Below are 20,453 nucleotides of genomic sequence, written 5' to 3' on the forward strand. Positions count from 1 at the left end.
TTGATTCTTACCCACTATCACTCTGCCCCAGATGTAAAATGCTTAAAATCAAGTCAAAACTTATGAAAACTCACATATATCACTATCTTTTTTTGCTATGTTAATACCAATCTGTGAGCATTTAACAAATACCTTACTCGCTACCAGTTTTGATTGTTGTTCACTTTTTGCACCAGTGCATACCTAAAGTACCATAAAGATTAAAATTTGAATATCTTAACCAAAGGCATCCAAGGTATGATGGGTGCATAACTCAAGATTTAAAATCATAAATAGGGGAGAGCGGGGAAAACAGAGGGTGTATATCAAGTTGAAAAGGGTCGACAAAATAGAATGCAGTAGTTACCAAGGTTGTGGCATGAATAAACTTACCAAATTTATTACCATAGAAGTTTAGTAAATAAACATGCTCATAAAAGGATCAGTCCATTACCAAATATATATCTTAAGCATCAAAATTTAGGAACACTGATGCTTGCTTTTTAGCTCTTGAAGTATTGACTTCAGGTGGTTCCACCTTTAGGGCTTGGGTTAGCAATGAAATAGATGAATAATAGCTTGAGTAATTACAAGAGATAATGTTAGTGGTTAAGACGGGTTAACATGCAAAAGCTTCCAGTCTTTACAAACGTGAGATTTTTCAGTAGGTGTGTTTTGTAATTCATCATATTTGTAAATTTCCTTTTTTTTTTTTTTTTTGGGCCTGTCTTTGGTCATTTAGCTAAAATTTCTTTAGATTTGCTCTTCAAATTTGAAAGTGTCTAAGTTGTTAATTGATCTACATTGTTTGCAGATTTTATAAATTTCGATCTTTCAAGGAAGAAGTTGGTTCCATGCTGTTTTGAGGTATATAATTATACGCCATCATTTTTGTTCAAAGCCTATTTAGCTATCTACCTTTTTTAATTTATATTTGTGAAGCTTTGATGCTTATATTTTAAATATATAAATCAATTTTTGTCATTTGAGCTTATATTGGAAATGAGTTTCTTTCTATTTAGTGTGCGTATCTGTATTGTTCATTAATGTCAAGGCTGAGATAACTAAGCATCCATTGAAGTTTCGGATTGCTTCAAACCGTAGAGTGAACGCTTCAGCCAAATTGAGAGTGTGTTTCAAGGTTTGGAAATATTTGATCCAATCAATGTAAGTCATTTGGGAACTTTCATATAGATTTTCGTATCAAGATCCCTATAAAGATACACAGTTACTATGTCCATTAGCTACATACTCAGTTTTTCAGAAACTACCAAACTGTTAAGGTAGTGAAAAGTAATCACATCCATAACGGGTGAATAAGTTTCATCATAGTCAATCTCGAAGCATTGTGAGAAGCCTCGTGCAACAAGATGAGCTTTGTAATGCACAATTTCGTTCTTCTCACTACGCTTCCGAACGAAAACCCCTTTATAGCCAACAAGCTTCACATGTAGAGGAGTAGGAGCTACAGGTCCAAACACCTTACGTTTCGCAAGAAAATCGAGTTCGACTTGGATTGCTTGTTTCTAGTTTGACCAATTGGTTCTACATCGACATTCATTAACGGAACGAGGTTCAATGTCATCGCTCAACATGATCGGCCAAAGTGGCATCCTGGGTTTCCAGGAGTGAAGTCTGTCTTACATTTGGTACATCCATCTTTGCAGGAACATTCGCAGCTAGAATATGTGATCTTGTCACTCATGCTAGATCGGTGAAAGTATTTGGCATGCTTTGAGCTATGCTCTGAAGATCTAATATGCGCTGCATTTCAATCTCAGACTGAGCGGTGCGGGGATCTAAATGAGACAAAGTGGGAGTCGTCCACGATAATTCGTGTCGTTCATGTTGACGTTCTTATCTCATTCTAACGACAGGAAGATTGTCTTATAGAAGTGACAATCCGCGAAACGAGCGGTAAACAGATCACCTGTCAAAGGTTCTAAGTAACGAATAATCAAAGGAGATTCATATCCGACATAGATTCCCATCCTTTGATGAGGCCCCATTTTGTACGTAAGGGCAGCGAAATCGGCACATAAATTGCAAAACCAAAAACGCGTAGATGCGATATGTTGGTTTCGTATCTGGTAACCAACTAAAAGACGCTATATGGTTGGGTCGTAACAGGCCTCAGGCAGACTAACATGGCTGTGTGCAATTTTGCATGGCCTTAAGCAGCGATTGGGAGCTTGGTACGTATAACCAACGATTTGGGAGCTTGGTACGTATGACCAATGATTGAGCAATCATTTGTAAGCGCTTAATGAATACCTCTGCCAGGTCGTTTTGGGTGTGAACATAGGGTACATGATGTTCAATTCAACCCCAATCGACATGCAATAGTCATCAAAAGTTTTAGATGTGAATTCTCTAGCATTATCCAATCAAATAGATTTGATCGGATAATTAGGGTGGTAAGCCCTAACTTTGTTAATCTGAGCCACCATTGTGGAGAAGGCAACGTTCCTTGTGGACAACAAGCACACGTGTGACCAACTGTGGAAGCGTCAACCAATACAATAAAATACCTAAATGGTCCGGAGGGAGGGTGAATCAGTCCATAAATGTCCCCCTGAATCCTTTGTAGAAAAATAGAAGGGTTCAAATGAATCTTATCATAAGAAGGCTTAATAATAAGTTTTCCCATAGAACAGGTTTGACATGCGATTCCTTGTATCGAACCTAAACTTCGGGTTAGTGGATGCCCGTGTGATGATTTGAGGATACAGCGTATCGCTGTTTGTCCAGGGTGTCCCAAATGATCATGCTAAAGTGTAATTTCGTGCGTGGTCCTTGAGATAGGGCCAACCACATAGTGGCTTTCTATAGGGTGTATGGTTGTAGTGTACATACCACTCGTGATACGCTCCATCTTATTTAGAATACGCTTCTGGCTATATTCGTAGGAAGTGATGCATATAAATTTAACTTTGTTTTCTCCATATGTCTCATCGTGGTAGTTATTGTCTAATTATTGTCTCAAATATCTTTAATGCTCAAGAACATTCTTCTAGAACGTGGAGAATAAAGTGCCTCTTGAATTGTCAAAATAATGTCATTGAACAACATTATACAAGCCTTTCCGTATCCTTCGATCATGTTGGATGCTTGAGAGGGTTGTTAGAGGTGCATTGTTAGGTACGAAATTAGTGAAATAGATGCGTTCACGTAAAACGGTGTGTGTGGTTGCACTATCAGCCAGACAACTAACTTTTCTACTAGTCCTACCTAGAAATAAAATTAATTGAACCGGTCACATGCATAAAAGTTCGAAAACTTAAAACCATTCAATTAATTTTTTTCGAGAAAAGTTTATGAACTTCAGGTTCATAGTACGTGCAAGCAAACGCATGTATATAAAAAAATATGTAACAAATACATACAAGTAGATCTTAGGGGCCTATAATTATAATTGAATTAATTATTTGGACTTTAGGCCAAAATTAAAGTTTGGGCGAAAAAATTAAAACCTAGAAGGCCTAAAAAAATAGGCAATATAATTGGTGGTCCAAAGCATTGGACCAAAGCCCTAATGGGCTTTTAAAAATTATAAAAAAGAATGGGATCCAAGCCCACAAATGGGTTGGAATGTCACGGGCCAAGAGTCAGGAAGCAGGCCCAAAACTGGGTAAGATCCAGTAGCCCAACAGAGGCAATGATCATGTGCTTCGCAGGCATGGATGCACCAATGTGTGGTTGTGATCCGGTGTGGCACGTTGTAGTGGAGTGCCACACAACTTTTAAAAATTGTGAAAAAGAATGGGATCCAAGCCCACAAATGGGTTGGAATGTCACGGGCCAAGAGTCAGGAAGCAGGCCCAAAACTGGGTAAGATCCAGTAGCCCAATAGAGACAATGATCGTGTGTTTCACAGTGCACTGAGACACCATAGCCCCACGGGCAATGTCATGCGGACCGATCCAAAGCAATAGGCCGCTGCAGGTGAGCCCAAAGGAAAGAAATTTATTTATTTATTTATTTTTTCTTCAGGCCATGAAGAAACCAAAGCCCAACTAGGCTCGGGTTTTAGCCCAAGAAGACCCCATCTTTGCTGGGTATGGTCACTTGAGAAGAAGGCCGGCGTTGCCATTTTAGGCAGCTATGTTTTGGTCAAAGAACTCGGAGCGAGTCATGAGTTTGACGTGGAACCTCGATGGTGTGACGAAGAAAGAAAAATCTTGATGTCTATAAACCAAAAACGCTCGAATTCGAATTTGGGTTTTCGAAATTCATGGAGATTCTTAAGAATCTTGGCCAAAATCATGGTCGGTGACGACTGCAGATCATCGGAGATAGTTACCGTGATGGCCGGGCATAGCTGCGGCCCATGCCTGTGATGTCGTGGAAAGGGTTAGAATTTTGGACGAGTGGACGACGTCCAAACGACATCGTGGGTTTAGGTTCTAAAGGCTTTGAGCTCCTGGCTCTGCCTTAAGCTCGGGGGTCCGCGGTGTGGCTCGAGGTTGCTGCACAATGTGGGTTCTAAAACCCTAATTTTCAATTTTTTTTGTTCAATTCAATTCAATTGAATTCATGCATAATCAAACTATACAATTAATGCATGAGCAGATATTCAATATGAATATAATGCATATACAATTCATGTAGAATCTAAAATTCGAAAAACGTAAAGTTGGGTCATGCATTATGGTGAATGTTCAGGCTATCAGGGTTGTAAAAATATCGAGATAAAAACCGTTGTTTTGGAAGAATCTGATTGCATGATGATATTGATGAACTGGTTTGATGCATAAAATTTTTCTTCAATTTCGGCTTTTCATCTCCAAAGCTTGAATCATGTTTAATACAAAAAATTTAAATTGAATCAATAAAATCAAAATTGAATCAATTAAAAATAATTGAAACGTAATACTCCTTGATTGAAGACGAATAATTTTCACGTCAGATTCCTAAACGCAGCGGAAGGAGCGTGCTGTTAACGTGTTGTGGCTTATTTTATCTGACAGGGAGAGAGAGGGTCGGCGACACAGAGAGAGAATAGAGAGAGATGCGTTTGTAGGGTTGTGTAGATGATGTGTTATTCCCCTAGGCAGAATTGTGTAGATGATGTGTTATTCCCCTAGGCAGAGCCTTTATTTATAGTAATAAATGAGGGAAGAATCCTTCTCCTCCAAGAAATACAAGTTATAATAGGGAAGAATAATTATTATCAAATCTAATATATAATTTATATAATCACACTTGAATACAAAGTTTATAATAGAAAATATTTTTTGAACTAAATTTCAAAAATTATATCTTAAAAAAAGTATTTCAAATGTTTTTAATATTCAAACATTTTCACCGATGCACTTTTAGTCGTTTAAAAAAGTGTTTATCCGTGAAAACAGAAACAAACTGATAACTTTCGAGCAAGCTAATCGGTGAAAAAGATTCAACAAATTATGGGCGGAGGAAGGGAAAAACAAAAATAGAAAAGAGAAAAAGAAAAGAAAAGGAAGATGCCAAGTGGATAAAGATTGGTGGCGGCTAAGGGGGCTGGATGTCGTGGGAGGTTCGGATGAAGGTGGGGAGTCTGTCTGCGTCTGGGCAGTAAAGGAAGGAAGAGAGAGAGAGAGAGAGAGAGAGAGAGAGAGAGTAGTGAAGAAGAAGAAGACGAGACTGGAATTTGGAGGAGGAGCCGGGAGATTGAGAGTCCATGAAATGAAATCGGCGCCATGGTCGTCCTTAGTGTTTCAGTTGCCACGAGGTTGCTATGGCTGTTCTTGTGCCCAGTTTCAGTTTGTTGTAATGGCCAAGGGCAAGAACAAGTCTCAACAATCATCGCCTCCTCCTCCTTTGGTATTCTCTCTCTCTCTGCATGTTTACTTGTTTCTTTGTCAAATTTTCAAAAAATGTTGTGTAATCAATCTGGCCTGGCGAATAATAAGACTGATTTATTAGTTTGAAATTGAATATTGAATAATGATTAATAGGGGTCGGAGGCGCCAACTCCTCCGAGGATTACATCAAATGTGAGGCAGAATTTACAGCTTTTAAAGTTATGGAAGGTTTGCCTACTACTACTTCTCCATTCTCATTCATCATTCATTTGGTAAATGTAAATAAACTACTTGTACTTGAACTGTAGGATTACCAAAACAGAAAGTCTAGCACACCTAAGCACTCTACTAGATACCGCCGAAAGAAGGTCCCCAAGGAACAGCTTCCCCAAGACCCTGACCTCTACCGCGATCCAACCACCACCCTCTATTAGTACTACTACTACCACGACCACCCACTCTCTGCTTTCTTCTCTCATTCATCCCTCCTCTCCCCCTTTAAGCTTCTTCCAAAGCTCACCTATATTTTGTTTTTCCTTTTCACAGTACTAACCAGGGTTGGGACATTGCTGTGCCCGTCTTGCTTGTTGATGGATATAACGTCTGCGGTTACTGGGCCAAGCTCAAGAAGCATTTTATAAATGGGAGACTTGATGTTGCTCGCCAAAAGTTAATCGATGAACTTGTTACTTTCAGCATGCTAAGAGGTTTGCACTTTCTTTCTACCTATTCAATAAACATTCTCTGGATTTAGGAAGCTTGAGCCATTTTTCATAGACTGCTGTCAAATGTTTTCTTTAAGAAATAAGGGTGGAAACAAGAACACAAAGGCCGAGCTGTGTGTTGTTTTGTCTTTGGTCACTACATGGTGTTTGTGAGTACGTTTTGTAATTGAGTGAGAAAAAAGCTAAGGCTTTGTTGGGTTGCTCGGTACTGGCAGATTTTCGGAACATCTGGGTGGAGGTTTGTAGAAGAGTTTTCAGGACCGAGAAGATGAAATCTGGGACCAAGTTAGATACTAGCATCTCTTTGGGCATCAGTTTCAGCTGAGCTTAGGGAAATCTCTCTCTTTTTTAATGATGGACGTATTAGCAACCGTGATATGAGTTTAGATTTTGAGTTGTGGTTTTTCTAACTTAGCTTCATTGAGAGGTATGGTTGTGTACTTTAGGTTCTATATTCAGGGTTTAGCTGTAATATCAAGTTTTGCTGTAGTATCATATTTGTAAGAAATATTGTATGATAACGTTCTGCAGGGCTCATGTTATGTGTGCCATGTTAAATTATTTCAATGAAATGGCTTTCCTGAAGTCCTTTGTCTTTTGTATATCTGAATTTCCATAACTCACCTATTTATTTCTGGAACATGTACAGAGGTGAAAGTGGTAGCTGTATTCGATGCCATGATGTCTGGACTCCCCACACACAAGGAAGATTTTAATGGGTACAGTTTATGAACTCGGATATTGACATATTGTGATTTACTACCTAATGAAAAGCTTTTCTTTTGGGTTCAACTGTCATTTTGTCTTTTGGTTTTTTGGGGTAAAGATGGCAGAGTAAAACTGCACCTTATCTTACTTCCCTTTTCGTGTGCATGTTCCTCATTTTGCCCACGTTCAGTATACTTGTGTTATAACTTTAAAATTTCGTTGATAAGCCTGGTGTGGACGGGCTTTAATCTTCAACATCTAGACCTCAAATGACTTGAATGCTCTGGCGTCAAGCATATGCAATGCACGCAATCTAGTGACATCGGTCACATCTTGAACATCTCAAATCTTGACTAAACCTGATGCGTGACATTTAGGATAAATACAATTAAGAGTTTTAACATGGTTTTGCAGCTGAGTTTTCAATGCGAGTTCAAAGAATCACTACTTGAAATGGTTTTCTTAAGGGAAGAATTTCCTTTTTGTTTTCTTTGTATCCAACAAATCATTTTTGGTGGCATTGTTCTTACAAACAAGGTCAGATTATATCGAAGATCGAAAATAATATTTTTTTTTCCAAATAACTCTTGTGCCTCTTTAACAGTTTTCATTTTATGGGCCCTGTCTAAGGACATTTGGAATCAGATAACAGGAGATTCAGGAACACATTCACAAACCAAATTCACAAACATTCTTTTATGCTGCCTCACTAGACACCTTAAGAGATTAACCTTTTTTTTGGTGAACTTCTGCTGATAGGTGAAATAGCTAACCTTTTTTTTTGGTGAACTTTTGCTGATAGGTGAAATAGCTTTCTGTTTTCTGATTCTCCAGAGACGTTTCCCTCTTATATTTATTATTTGGTGGGAGAATAGGCGTATTAGTTACTATATTGTTCTACAATTGGTCAAGGTCATACTAAATGGGAAGTTTAACTTCTTGAAACATCGTTGTTTAACTTAAACAGAAATGTTACACTCAGCTGTTAGTTTATATATTTGTTTAAGTCCCCTTGGCACTATATAAATTCATATAAGGAATTGTGATCCTAAGAATTCATAATGTTGCAGTGTTGATGTAGTATACTCAGGTGAAACCTGTGCTGATGCGTGGATTGAGAAAGAGGTGAGGAATAACTTGAAGCTGAAACCAACTTTTGAATTTTTCTCACTTTGAAAGTAAAAGAAAAATGTTTGTTTGCTTAACTGATTTGAGTTTGCGGTTCCTATTTTGTGGGTAACACAAAATCCTATGCTTGCTTATTTTTCATTTGAACTAGGGCACCCATCTTTTATTAAGAGGTAAAATATGTGATGCAGGACAGAGAGATGTTGTAGGCTCGAATATCTAAGCTAATAAGGATCTTTCAGCTTGGTATATAACTATATATTAGAGTTACTTGACTAGCTAGGTATTTTTTTGAAAGTTTTTTATGGCAGTAAGGATTGCGGTGAAAGATTTAAAGTGAAGGGTCAAAGGTCAGAAATTAATGTTTTAAAAGGCTCGCCTCATGGTGCGCCTAGGCGCCCTTTGAGGCTGGGCGTGAGGGTTGCTGCCTCTGTTTTGAGGGAGTGGGTGGAAGGTGTCGCTGGAGCCACCTAGGTGGCGGAGGCGCGCCTCAGGGCGTCCAGGCTTCTGTTTGGCTGCTTTTTTTATATTATGTTATATTATATTTTTATTTATTTTTTTAAACTCCCAAACCCAAATTTTAGGTAGGGTTTTAACTGCCTCATACCTCTTCCTTGCACTATCGTCTGTTAGCCTTTTTTTTTCTTCTGATTTTTATGTTTTTATATAATGGATGTGTGTGCTGTCTGCATGCATTGTTATATGTGTGCTCGTTGTGCTTTTTATCCTCTATTATATATATATATATATATAATATAATATATGTATATATATGTGTGTGCTCAGGGTGATTATTGACTAATAATCTTCGTTTTTTAAATATAATATATGTGTATGCTTAGTGTATATATTAAAAAATTTAGGTCCTGTGAGGCTTCACCTCATGCCTCACGCCTCACGCCTCACGCCTAGGCCAGGCCATCCCTTGGACGCCTCGCCCACGCCTCACGCTTTAATTACAAAGAAAAAAAGGAACCCAGGTCAAGGGTGCTGTCTCTGGCTCCCCAAACGAGAGTAATTTTGTTGTTTTAGAAGCAAGAAGTCACTGTTAAGGGAAATGTGGCTAGGTTTTGGTGTTTAGGGAAATCGGGCCTTAGTATATTAAACACATCTATTACACAAAGCTTGGTGGCAAAAACAAAAGTAGAATGGAAAAGAAAGACTGCTCAACGATTCCATCATTTTCTTTTGTTTGATTAATACATGAGAGTGCTAAAGAAAACAAAATGTGTGAAATATTTTATATTGCGACGATTGTTTTCAACATCGCTATGAGCAGTTATTAGAAATTTAGCTTAATGATTGATTATTGGCTTATAATAGCTTAAAATTAGGTCTAGTTTGTAGAGTTGGTTACCATAGGAACTTATGTCCTAGGGTTTTATGTAAATTGTGTTTAATCATTTCATTTCAGTATGCAACTCGATGTTCTTCATCTCCCTTTCTAAAGTTCTTTTTCAAAATGGTATGCAAGAATCTGCTCCTGGGACCTAAACCAACTGTTATGGGGTATGTTATAGATGCTGGCTGCAAGCTTAGATGGTTGGTTAACAGTCTGTGGAGTTGATTACGAAATTCAGGTCTAATTTCTGGAGTTGTTACAAGTGCAATTTTATGTAAATTTTTGTGCTCCTTTCATTTGAATATGAAGTATAATGATTTTCTTCCCCCTTTCTAAAGTTTCTTCTCAACAACCAGGAATAACCAGAATGCCCTATATTTGATTAAATCCCTCCTTAATGGAGGACAACTATCATATGCAAAGTATTTATCTAGGAAAGCAAGAGGTTTTTTTCTAATGTAGTTGGCAGTATAATTCTCAAGTCAATGGCATTAAGAGGAGAGTGTCTAGATCTTCACTTGGGAGACTATTAAAGGAGCTTTGGAAATCATTCTAGTCATCCGCAACTAAGAATCTAGAGTCACGAATGGGGGACTGGGTTCTTCTTAGGAATTTGAGAAAGGTGTACGAAGAGTGCGGAATTTGGTACAAAGTTTGAGTCAGGGATTAACTCTTGAGTAGATTACTCATAGCTGTTTCACTCTCTCTTACAGTGAAGTCAGATACTCTTCTTGGACGTAGGCAGGATTTTCCCAAGTCACATAAAATTTTGTGCATTTTTGTGATTCTTTATGTTGGCTCTATTATTTTTATCATGACTAGGGTCATCATGAACATTTTTGTTATAGTAAGACTAGCACAAAAATATAATATTTGTTGAAGGGCTTGATGGAGAAATATAAGGGCATCAGTTTTAAGGAGAAGGTTTTTCTTATATATAAAAGGGTTATTACCATGTATAGCATCAGTGACAGGAACACGACCTTATGGGTGAAGTAGGGAAATACTCGGTTGTTGTGACCCCAATTTCTCTTCTAATCTAAGGGTCTCATATTTCTTAAATATAACTTGGTAATCTGTAAACAAAGAGTTACATCATATATGCAGTACAAAATATTGAAATAATTTGATCTCCTGAATATCACTTCTAGTACACCACTGCATTTGTGCACTGCTTTAGGCCTGGAATGGGTTAAAAATACCGTTTTGAATTGCACTCCAGAATTTGTTTATCTGTAGTTTCTTTTCCTTTCTTTACTCTTTTTCTGATCTGTAACTTGTGATGTTTCTGTACGCAACAGGTTGCAGCCTTAAGGGAGGATGGGTGCCCTAAAGTTTGGGTTGTGACCTCTGATCATATTCAGCAGCATGCAGCACATGGAGCAGTATGTGTTCTCATAACCCTGCATAAATGAGATTTGTTTGTTGACCTGTTTAGTAAATTTGGACTTTTATCCTTGTTAAACTATTATAGTAATCAAGGAGGTCGGATTTTAGTGCAGAAAATATAAGCATATAATATATTTGTATTTCCCTGTAAGTCCCGTTCTAGCTGCCACAAGTTTTTCTGCTTGTGCAGCATACCATTTGCAGTCAGAATCTTGAGTTTCTGGCTGGGTCTAAGTTGTGATTTACTAATCTTTTTTAAGTATACCCCTTCATAATTCCATTATTTGCATGTTTTCTTATAAGGAAAACTAATGAGAAGGGCTTGAAAACTTTGAGTTTTAATGATAAGGACAAAATAAAGGGTAAAGTGAATAGTACCATGTTGACTTTTTAGTGTAAAAATGTGGTTTTTCGTTAAAGTAAACAGTACCATGGGCTTTTCGTTAAAACTCCCTTTCTTATAATAGTAATATTGTTCCATGATTAAGTACAGCACTCTTGCAACCTCATTCTTTTTATTTTTATCTTAAAAAAAAAAAGAAATGAATTATTATTTCATGCCTCGAAGTGTATTATCTGATCTTTCTCCTATGTTTCTTTGTCACTCATAAGAACTAGTCGTGAATAAGAATCTATGTGATCATTTATACAGCCTTATCTTTTATTATCTTTTAGGGGGCTTTCATTTGGAGTTGCAAGGCATTGATTTCAGAGGTGATTATTTTTAATCCAATGATGTCCAATAGTCTTCTAAACTATTGTCCTAATATCCACATGTTAGTAACTGTTAGATTTATTCAGAACACGCCTTAGTGTGTAATTGTCAGAGTGGAATGATTTATGAGTTTCTTTAGATTTGTAATCCCTATTATCATGTTATGCATTTGTACTGTCTCATTGTTTTATGTGTTTGGTTGTTCAACTACAATTCATGTGTATAGTCAAAATATATCATCTGCAAGACTGCAACACATGTGAGCCATTTTTTAAGGGTTTTTTTCCACTTAAACACCCCTTTAGATGACTTAGGGTAGGAATTCAGTTGACTAAAGCTATTGGGACATGTCTTCCGTATGCTTGAATAACAAAATTTTTACTCCAATTTGTCTAGGGTTCTGAGAGTGGGGAGAACATACTTGAAACAGTGCTCAAATGCCCAGTACACGATGAGTTTTTGATGGAATTTTTAGCAGAAATTGATAGAGGTGGTGCATCTACACTAGAATTTGGGTTGGTAAACGGGCAAGATTTTTTAGTTTGGGTAGTATTTGCGCACACCCCTAATTAGTTTGGGTAGTATTTGCGCACACCCCTAATACTCTAGGTGGTGTTTGTGCAAATTTTCCTTGAAAAATAAATGAGATACACAAAATATTTTTATATCTTAATGTTGTAAGAACTATGTTAAACGGGATGAGAGAATGCGTAGGGCTAGAGTGCCTATAATATGACGTATGAATCTCCCTATTGATGTACCACTGTTTGTGTTGATGCAAATTCATTTCTTTTGTATAGATTAAAGCATCACAGAAGGAGTTTGAAAGGATGCTTGAAGAACATAGGTTAGTTGTATTTCATATGAAACTTGGCATGTTAATGAAACTTTTCTGAGGATTCGAGGAAGATCCTGAGTGTCATGTTCTTGGCTTTTTTCCTTTTTTTTTTTTTTTAATTTTTTAATTTTATTTTATTTTATTTTTTACGGAATGTCCTACTGTTTGCTGGTCAGCAAAGAGAAAATGTCAGTTTGATTCCAATGATAAATGATTTCTCATTTACCTTAAAACAGGTCTACATCTTTTCAAGGGAGGTTATTAAAACACAATCTTGATTCGGAAGTTGTTGACGCTCTGAAGGATCTTAGGAGGAAGTTGTCTGAAACTGAATCGAAGTAGTTGATCAGGTTTTGTTTCAGTTCAAGCTCTCAAGTATCTACGAAAGATGTTACGTGATGCTTATGCTGTCCACAATTATAGGATGATGTGCCGGTGTCATACATCAAATTGTGGTACAAATCAAGAGTGTACCTGGCCGTAGAAGATTTATGTAAGGTTGTGCCAGTGGAAGGGGAGGGCTTCCGTATGTTTTCAATTAGTACCATGTAATATAAAGACTCGAACAAAAAATTGAGTTCTCTCATATCAATGAAATAATAATAAGTTCAAGTTAAAGAAAACAAAAGGTATGTTTTATGCTTTAATTTGTAGAATTGGGTGACGTGTGAGTGATGTGTGCAAAATATATGTGATATGTTTCATTGTATCTTACCAGCCAGTTAAAGAGAATTTCGAAAAGAAAAGATGACAAAAATGTCTCCAACACCAAATAATTGACAAGAATTTGCAAAGAAAGAGAACTTGATGAAAAGAATTGCCTGTACTTCTCAGGTCGATGAATCAATTAATATATACTAAACCATAAACAAAAGCCGCTTCCAATGAAAACCTATAGAGTAAAAGAATCAATGGAGGAGTTACAACTGAAACAAATGGGACGAACTTTGGCCACATGCACAAGAGTTCATTCAAGCAAACAATAATCACATTAACCAGAGGCAATGACAATTACACATTAATATCGGGGCGCTTTGATCTGGCTGCACTGCTGATTTCTGAGTAACTAGTATGGGAAAACCTAGGAAGGCTGTAGTTTTCAGAAACCAAAACTGGTTGCTGAGGATAAAGCGTGGGAGGTGGCGTCAGATTGCGTTGCGCTGGAAGAGGAGGGAGCATGTTGTACTTGTAAGGGTCAGCACGCAAGCTGCCAACAGAGAACACTTGGTAAGAAACATCACTCGTCCAGACAGTAAAAAAAGTCTATTGTGAGGAGAGATGATGGTGAACAAACCATTACAGATTAGTATTCAAAACATCATGACTTGTGTTGGCATATAACTGGCATGCCCATTGTTATAGATTAGTATTCTAAACAGTTATAGATTAGGACCCACAACACTTACGCATCTGAACACCAAAACGCAATCAATTGCTGTTTACATTTTATAACATGAAAACTATCTCACTTGTGATCCAGCATACCCGCCATAAATTATTTAACGATGATGATAAATGAAGCAAGTTGGGGAGAACAATGTAACTGGCTGAACCTACCTGGCATTCCTGTAGGAATGATCCTCATCACTCCAATTTTCATCTAGAGTCTGTGCAGGTCTTTGTACTGGTGAACTAGACCATGGATTCTGTGCAGGTAAATCATCGGAAAAATATCTTCTTCTGATCAACTGAAACAACCGAGACAAAAGTTGGATATCTTTCGTAAGGCAAAAGGAAAAAGCTAACAGCAAGGGCACGAATACAGACCGTACGGAAAAATTTCATCACAGCTTCCTTGTCATATCTTGCTTCTTTGGCAGCCTGTCGATGTTTAATAGACCAACATATATTAGAATATAGAATAACTACAGCTGTAATAAATGGATTAACAACCATTTGTAATTCTACATTACCAACGATTCCTCAACGTGACAATCATATTCCCCATCAAGAATTAAACCTTTTCTTTTGTGGACAGAAAACAATGACTTCGTTGATTCATGAGAACAGATCCACAATCTAGTCAAAATAATAAGTTTGGCCTATTACATCCAAGAATTGACCTTCTCTCTAACCCCAGAGCACCAAACTTAAGACCAATTTATAGATGCGTTTATAAATGAAAACATTTTCTGCGGGATTTTGGAACCAATTTAGAATAACATAAGCAACCTCATTCCCAAGTAAATGACATGTAAATAGGACAGAAAAGAATAAGAATCCTATTCTGACCTTGCAACCCAAGCATCTAAACAAAGCGTTACAGTTGTGGAAAAACCTATTCAAGTACAAGTACCTACCCATTTCCATATGTTATCTCCTCTTCTCTTATTAAAAAAAGAAAAAAAAGGTGATCTAATAACATCTACCAAATGTCATGGATACAACAACTACCAACCAAAAATGAATTCTTACACGTGCAGAAAATGAATTCTTAGTGATCATAGACATCTACCAAATGTCATGGCTGAACCTACGGTGTTCTCTCTTATATGGTGAATTTGGACCACGTATGCAGGAAAGTATCAACTTGAGCAATGACCCATATTCGCAATCTATAAACATAAGCAGCCAGCCTAAAAGATAACATTTTCCCCATATATATACAGGAATAAAAGAAAAAAAAACAAACTAAGTAGCAGGCAGAAGCCTTAAAGAGTAAAAAAATAAGGCCATCCCAAGCACAATAAGACTTGGGGTGTGCTATCCAAGCAACCCCTTGTACTTCTCACACACCCCTTGTTAATTTATGTCATTTGATCTTCTTTAATTCACTCAATCCAACAGCTACAAATTAAAAGAGTGTGTAGGAAGTAAAAAGGGGTGTGTGAATATCACAGCCCTTAAGATTTCAGACATAAGTACCTTACACTTTTTTGTAGCGATAAATGCAATTCATACATGTATTCTATGTGTTATATTAAGATTATCCCTATGTTACATGATCACGTTTACTATTTAAGAGTGGTTAAATGTCTTTCACATGTATTTGCAGCAGTGATCCTTGCTTCAAAATTTCCTGCGACCCTCAAAGTCGAAGGCTGGGCTGGTTCTGTGTTGTGCTGCGATGGCATCTTCAGGAAGAAGACGACTGCAAAGAAGAAAATAGAGTTTTTTTTCTAAATGACTTGGCCCAATCCAACGTCGTTTTGGCCAAGTCTTTTATTTTTTTTTAAGTGACTTGGCCCAAAATGACGTCATTTTGGGCAAGTCACCTTTTTTTTTAAACCCCCCGGCAAGTCCCCCCTCTTGTTCTCCATCCTAATACCCGATTTTCCCATTGATAATTCACCCAATTCCCCAATCCTCAATTCGCCAACTCCTCAAACCCTAAATTCTCCCCAATCCCATATTTCAATTTACCCCAATCTCATACCTCAATTTGATTCAAAATTATCCACACTACCACAATTTGTTTCAAAATTCAAGTAAGTTTTTTAGTATTCTGTTTACAATTTTGTTACTGGACGGTTTGATTGTTTGTTTGATTGTTGATTAATTTGTTTTAAGTAGTATTATATTATATACATATAATTATAATACAATATATATATCAAAAAATTTAGGTCCCATGAGGCTTCGCCTCACACCTCAAGGCTTTCACCTAGGTGGGGCTATCCAAGAAACGTCTCGCCTATGCCTTTGCTTTTTAAAACATTGATTTTCAGTGATTCGCATACACATGGTGCTATAAAAAGAAATTTAAATGGCTACTTCAAGATTTTAACGTTAATAGTGAAAGGAATCGGAGTTCTTGTGATTTCCCGCTTATGTGTGTAGAATCAGGAATGAGTTGGAATCTCTTCTCTTTTATTTTAATTTTGTACCAAAGAACTTAATTAAAGTTCTGTCTACTTAGGATACAACAGCTTTTTGAAATACATGTAAAGTTTTCACTTTCTACGTCATTTGGATTATTAAAGCAAAACCTCATACTAAAAATCTAATGCCATGTACCTAATGAGACAGCAAAACAAGGTCAGTTGCCTACAAACATGTCTCATATGACCACAACCATATACATTGAATGCTAAGTTACCATATACTAATTTCATTTTCATTATTATAATGTGTACAGCGTCAATCAATAAACAAGGAAAAAAAAGGTAGGAAGGAAAACAAGAACAAAAAACCTGCTGCTTACCGCAATAAGGCCTCCAGCACCAGGGAAACTCTCAGTCAATGGAAGTTCCTCACTGGATGGAAGCAAACCTTGTTTCTCAACCCACTGCCGAGCTACGTCAACAAGATTTCCACTGCTCCCCCTTGTACCCTCGTTTGCAGCAATATCAGCTTTGTTACCTATAACAATATACGGGACAGGAAGGCCACCAGGACCTCCAGATCCTAGAGGAGCTGAAAATGTCCCAGTTGCAGCAATCTCAGCTGCCCACTTCTGTAAGCCAGTTTTTGTCCTTCTCTGGGAGAGATCATGAACAAAGATTACACCTGCATATGAATGTCAAGTGTATCATGAGCTGAAAAATCTAAATCTGGCTGCAACATGCTGGTTCCTTTGCTTTTGATAGGAAATAAATTGTGGACGATCATATTGATCGTAACTGTATACCACCATGACTTACCACTAAAACTTTGTCAACACCTCTCATGCTTGTTTCATCAATGCATATAGAACATGGATGCAACAAGAGATGCAAAATGGTTAAATTTATGCAATTACAAGCCCAAGAAAGGCTGATGGTTTCTAAATTAAAGATAAAAACTCAATTAAATTGTCCCTTAGACTTTTTTTACTTCACGGCCTTTTCTTTTACTTATATTAACATGCATAGTATTTGCCAGGAGACTAAAATGTTTACAGAGGGAGAGAGGTCTCAAACTTGCCATTAATTTGGGAATAAAAAAGAGACCGGCATTCTTTGTATCTATCATGTCCAGACACATCCCAGAGTTCAATAAAGAAATCTCTCTCGGAGTCACCTTTAATGCTGCTTGACGAGCTACCCAAGTTTCCGTACGTAGTATGCTGGACAGAAAAATGGTAAACAATTATTTAGACTTCAAGTTCAGCAATAGTTCTCAATATCCCATCAGAATCAACTTAACGGTAAATTCTCACCCTTACACCTACTGTACACCCTACTGTCTGAGGAGGACGTGTGATGGAAGAACCCTTGACAATCAGATGAACAAGAGAAGTTTTTCCAACACCTGCCAATATGCCACCAATATAAAGACAAAGTTTGATACTTATAACTGATATTATGAGATGTAATGTACAACCAAGCAGAGTTTGGATAAAGAAAATCCTCCTTGATGCATTATAAAATTGTTTTTCTACACACATTAGTGGGTGTTAACTTACAGGTTTATAGGGCTTCAATTCTGCCTACCAGATACTAATTTGAGCAATGCATTATCATAAACATTTAAGCAATTACTCTTCTAGTAAGCTAAGATGATATAAATTTAACAATAAAGCACATAAAAAATTGAGCTTGATAAAACTACTTGAAACTAACGCATACAGAACCACTCCATGATTGAGTAAGCATCAAAACATTCCATGCTGGTTCAAGGTCCAAAGACGTAATAGGAACTTTCTCAATCCACAAATGAAATGTGTAGATATCTATTAATCAAGTTCCAAAAATTCCATGTCGAGCGACTCTCGGGGGTCACTTAAGCCTCCGAGTTCAATTGCTTCGGCTAACTTAGCACAGTTGTACTTGTTAATCCAATTATTCTTTCATCGAACTAGTTCAGAGAGCAGCAACCACTGTGGCCAGAACTGTCCTGTCCCCAAACTCATATCTACAACAATTTGGTACGAAAGTTGTAATGAAACTTTATTCTCACTATCCATATTCTTCATCAAATTACATAGAGCAGGATCAAGAAGAAAGTAATCAATCAGAATTGGGAAAACCGACGCACAAAGAAATTAAAAGAAAATCAAAAGTTAGAAAAAGAAAGAAATACCAGAGTCGCCAACAACGAGCACTCGAACCTGGCCACAAGGCGGACCGCCGCCACCGTTTTGGTCTTTGTTGTCCCTCTGACGGTCCCTCCAGAACATGTTGTCCTCCGACTCGAAGCCCTTTCGAACAATTATAGTCACCTCACCTAACCTCAGAATGAAATCTCAAGTCCCATCAAAATCAAACACTCACAAAATCCAACATTTTCTCCAAATCTCTACTTTAAATCTAAATTCCATCTTTCTTGCATCACCACCAACCCACCAAGCCCATCTCTGAACATGTCCCCAAGCCAAAACCTAGTTTCAAGTTTCACCCACAGATCCAAGTCTCTATGAAATCAAAGTAGCAACTGGATTTGGCGTAGAGTTCAAGCACTGAATGGATACAACAGGATCTGAATTTCTGAAAAACGTGAGGTGACTGAGACGTTAGTAATTGAACGTAATCATCCGTTTCTTTGCTTTTGCTTGTATCGTGTCTCTCTCTGTGGATTGATTCAAAAAACAATTTAATCAAAACAAGGTGGGGGCAATTTAGTACCAATATAGTACGTTTGAAGATTTTGCACCAAAACACCGCCATCTCGTGAGATCTTATTTCAGGTGCAATTTAGTATTTTCAACTTCAGCTTCGGTTAGAATTTGTTTTCATACAAAAGATATATTAACATTAATCGAATGGGGAATAAACTGATTATGAGCTAGCACCAAATAAAAAAAATAAAAAAGGGGTTACGAATCATCATTTATGAGTTTTGAATTTAAAATTTTTCTTGGGCTGAATCGCTATAGATTGTAGTACTAAAAGCATTTCTATTAAAAATATGAATTGCCTTCAAATGGGCATTTTATACTTTTTTTTTTCTTAGATACAAAGCTCTTCAATTACTAAATGTAAATTATTTATCTTTGCTAAAAAATGTAAATAAGATGTATATCTAAATCTTAGGACCTGGTTTTGCTAGTGAACTAGAGTAAAATAAATAAGATTTCAAATTTGCATCTTTTCTATTAAAGAATAAATTTTATTTACAACTTTCAGAGATGTAAAGTAAGATTCAAATACGGTGTTTATAACTTAAATTTGCATCTTTCCATTGTTGATGCTCTAAGTAGTGGCTAAAATAATTAGTTGGCCTATAAAAAGAACATACACTATTTTTTTCTCTTACAAACGTATGTTTAATTATGTCGTTATTTATGTTGATTTATATAACCCAATAATCATAAATAAAGAAGAGTGATTGAGACTAATAAGTATGAACAGGGGAAAATTTTGTTTAGACCCAACTTAAGAACAAACTCTACAAAGTTAGACATTCAGCCCAAGACAAATTGGATATAGCGGAATAAGCACATTCAAACTGAAGACAATAACTAAGAGGAAAAAAATGCTAAACTACAAGCCGGGGTGAAAATTGTCATGGTAAAAATTTAAAGAAAACTAATTAAAAACGTTTGAAAGCTTTGAGTTTTAACGATAATGACAAAATAAATAGTAAAGTGAATAGTACCATAATTGATTTTTAGTGTAAATATGATTTTTCGTTAAAGTGAACGGTATTAGGAGTTTTTCGTTAAAGTTTTCAAAAATTTATAGCCTCTGATTCGGTCGAGGGGGTTTTCATTTACTAACGCGCAGGTGGTCACTCTAGAGAAAGCCGGGAGCAAGTTTGGTGCTTTGTGTTGCTGAATGCTTCCTGAACTCCGACACCGTTTCTTCCTAAGTCAGGATCAACAACTAACCTCCATCAATAAAAAGCAGCCCCCTCCTCTCAATTGTCGTACATTTTTCGCTAGTGACCATCGGAGTAGCTGTCATGTAGAAAGCAAATCGCAAGTAGAACCGCGGAACGCATCAGAACACAAACAAATCAATCCAAAGTAAAAAAGAACACA

The 20,453-nt window shown here is 37.0% G+C and overlaps 2 protein-coding genes across 4 annotated transcripts; one reads left to right on the plus strand and one right to left on the minus strand.

The window, feature by feature from the left end:
- The first annotated feature begins 5,338 nt into the window (after window positions 1-5,338).
- LOC137714106 (yacP-like NYN domain protein) lies at window positions 5,339-13,238 on the plus strand. Of its 2 annotated transcripts, XM_068453398.2 has the most exons (10): window positions 5,339-5,784; window positions 5,919-5,993; window positions 6,074-6,198; window positions 6,312-6,472; window positions 7,140-7,209; window positions 8,269-8,323; window positions 10,970-11,053; window positions 11,733-11,771; window positions 12,573-12,619; window positions 12,847-13,238. In XM_068453398.2, exons 1-10 carry the CDS (start codon window positions 5,647-5,649, stop codon window positions 12,950-12,952), a joined length of 900 nt encoding a protein of 299 aa, XP_068309499.1. In that variant the 5' UTR covers window positions 5,339-5,646; the 3' UTR covers window positions 12,953-13,238. The 2 variants fall into 2 exon arrangements, with proteins under 2 accessions (XP_068309499.1, XP_088541772.1); XM_088685646.1 differs by lacking the exon at window positions 11,733-11,771 and having other exon boundaries at window positions 5,349-5,784.
- Window positions 13,239-13,396: 158 nt separating this feature from the next.
- On the minus strand, window positions 13,397-19,182 carry LOC137714097 (small GTPase LIP1). Of its 2 annotated transcripts, none has more exons than XM_068453388.2 (7): window positions 18,554-19,182; window positions 17,691-17,782; window positions 17,456-17,597; window positions 16,755-17,059; window positions 14,378-14,431; window positions 14,168-14,298; window positions 13,397-13,817 (listed from the first exon to the last, which is right to left on the minus strand). In XM_068453388.2, exons 1-7 carry the CDS (start codon window positions 18,648-18,650, stop codon window positions 13,622-13,624), a joined length of 1,017 nt encoding a protein of 338 aa, XP_068309489.2. In that variant the 5' UTR covers window positions 18,651-19,182; the 3' UTR covers window positions 13,397-13,621. The 2 variants fall into 2 exon arrangements, with proteins under 2 accessions (XP_068309489.2, XP_088541771.1); XM_088685645.1 differs by having other exon boundaries at window positions 17,691-18,385; window positions 18,554-19,180.
- Between the last annotated feature and the right edge of the window lie 1,271 nt (window positions 19,183-20,453).

The sequence above is a fragment of the Pyrus communis genome, chromosome 15, assembly GCF_041283825.1.
Source record: "Pyrus communis isolate YQ-2024b chromosome 15, ASM4128382v1, whole genome shotgun sequence".
NCBI lineage: Eukaryota > Viridiplantae > Streptophyta > Magnoliopsida > Rosales > Rosaceae > Pyrus > Pyrus communis.

What these genes read in the sequence shown, in the direction of transcription:
- LOC137714106 (XM_068453398.2), top strand. Translation starts at nt 5,647, where the DNA reads ATGAAATCGGCGCCATGGTCGTCCTTAGTGTTTCAGTTGCCACGAGGT. An exon ending in AGCTTTTAAAGTTATGGAAG is followed by an intron (nt 5,994 to 6,073) that starts GTTTGCCTACTA and finishes CTTGAACTGTAG; the next exon opens with GATTACCAAAACAGAAAGTC. An exon ending in AGGATGCTTGAAGAACATAG is followed by an intron (nt 12,620 to 12,846) that starts GTTAGTTGTATT and finishes ACCTTAAAACAG; the next exon opens with GTCTACATCTTTTCAAGGGA.
- LOC137714097 (XM_088685645.1), bottom strand. Translation starts at nt 17,918, where the DNA reads ATGTGTGTAGAAAAACAATTTTATAATGCATCAAGGAGGATTTTCTTT. An exon ending in GTGCTGGAGGCCTTATTGCG is followed by an intron (nt 14,432 to 16,754) that starts GTAAGCAGCAGG and finishes AAACATCGACAG; the next exon opens with GCTGCCAAAGAAGCAAGATA. An exon ending in TGATGAAATTTTTCCGTACG is followed by an intron (nt 14,299 to 14,377) that starts GTCTGTATTCGT and finishes CGGTTGTTTCAG; the next exon opens with TTGATCAGAAGAAGATATTT.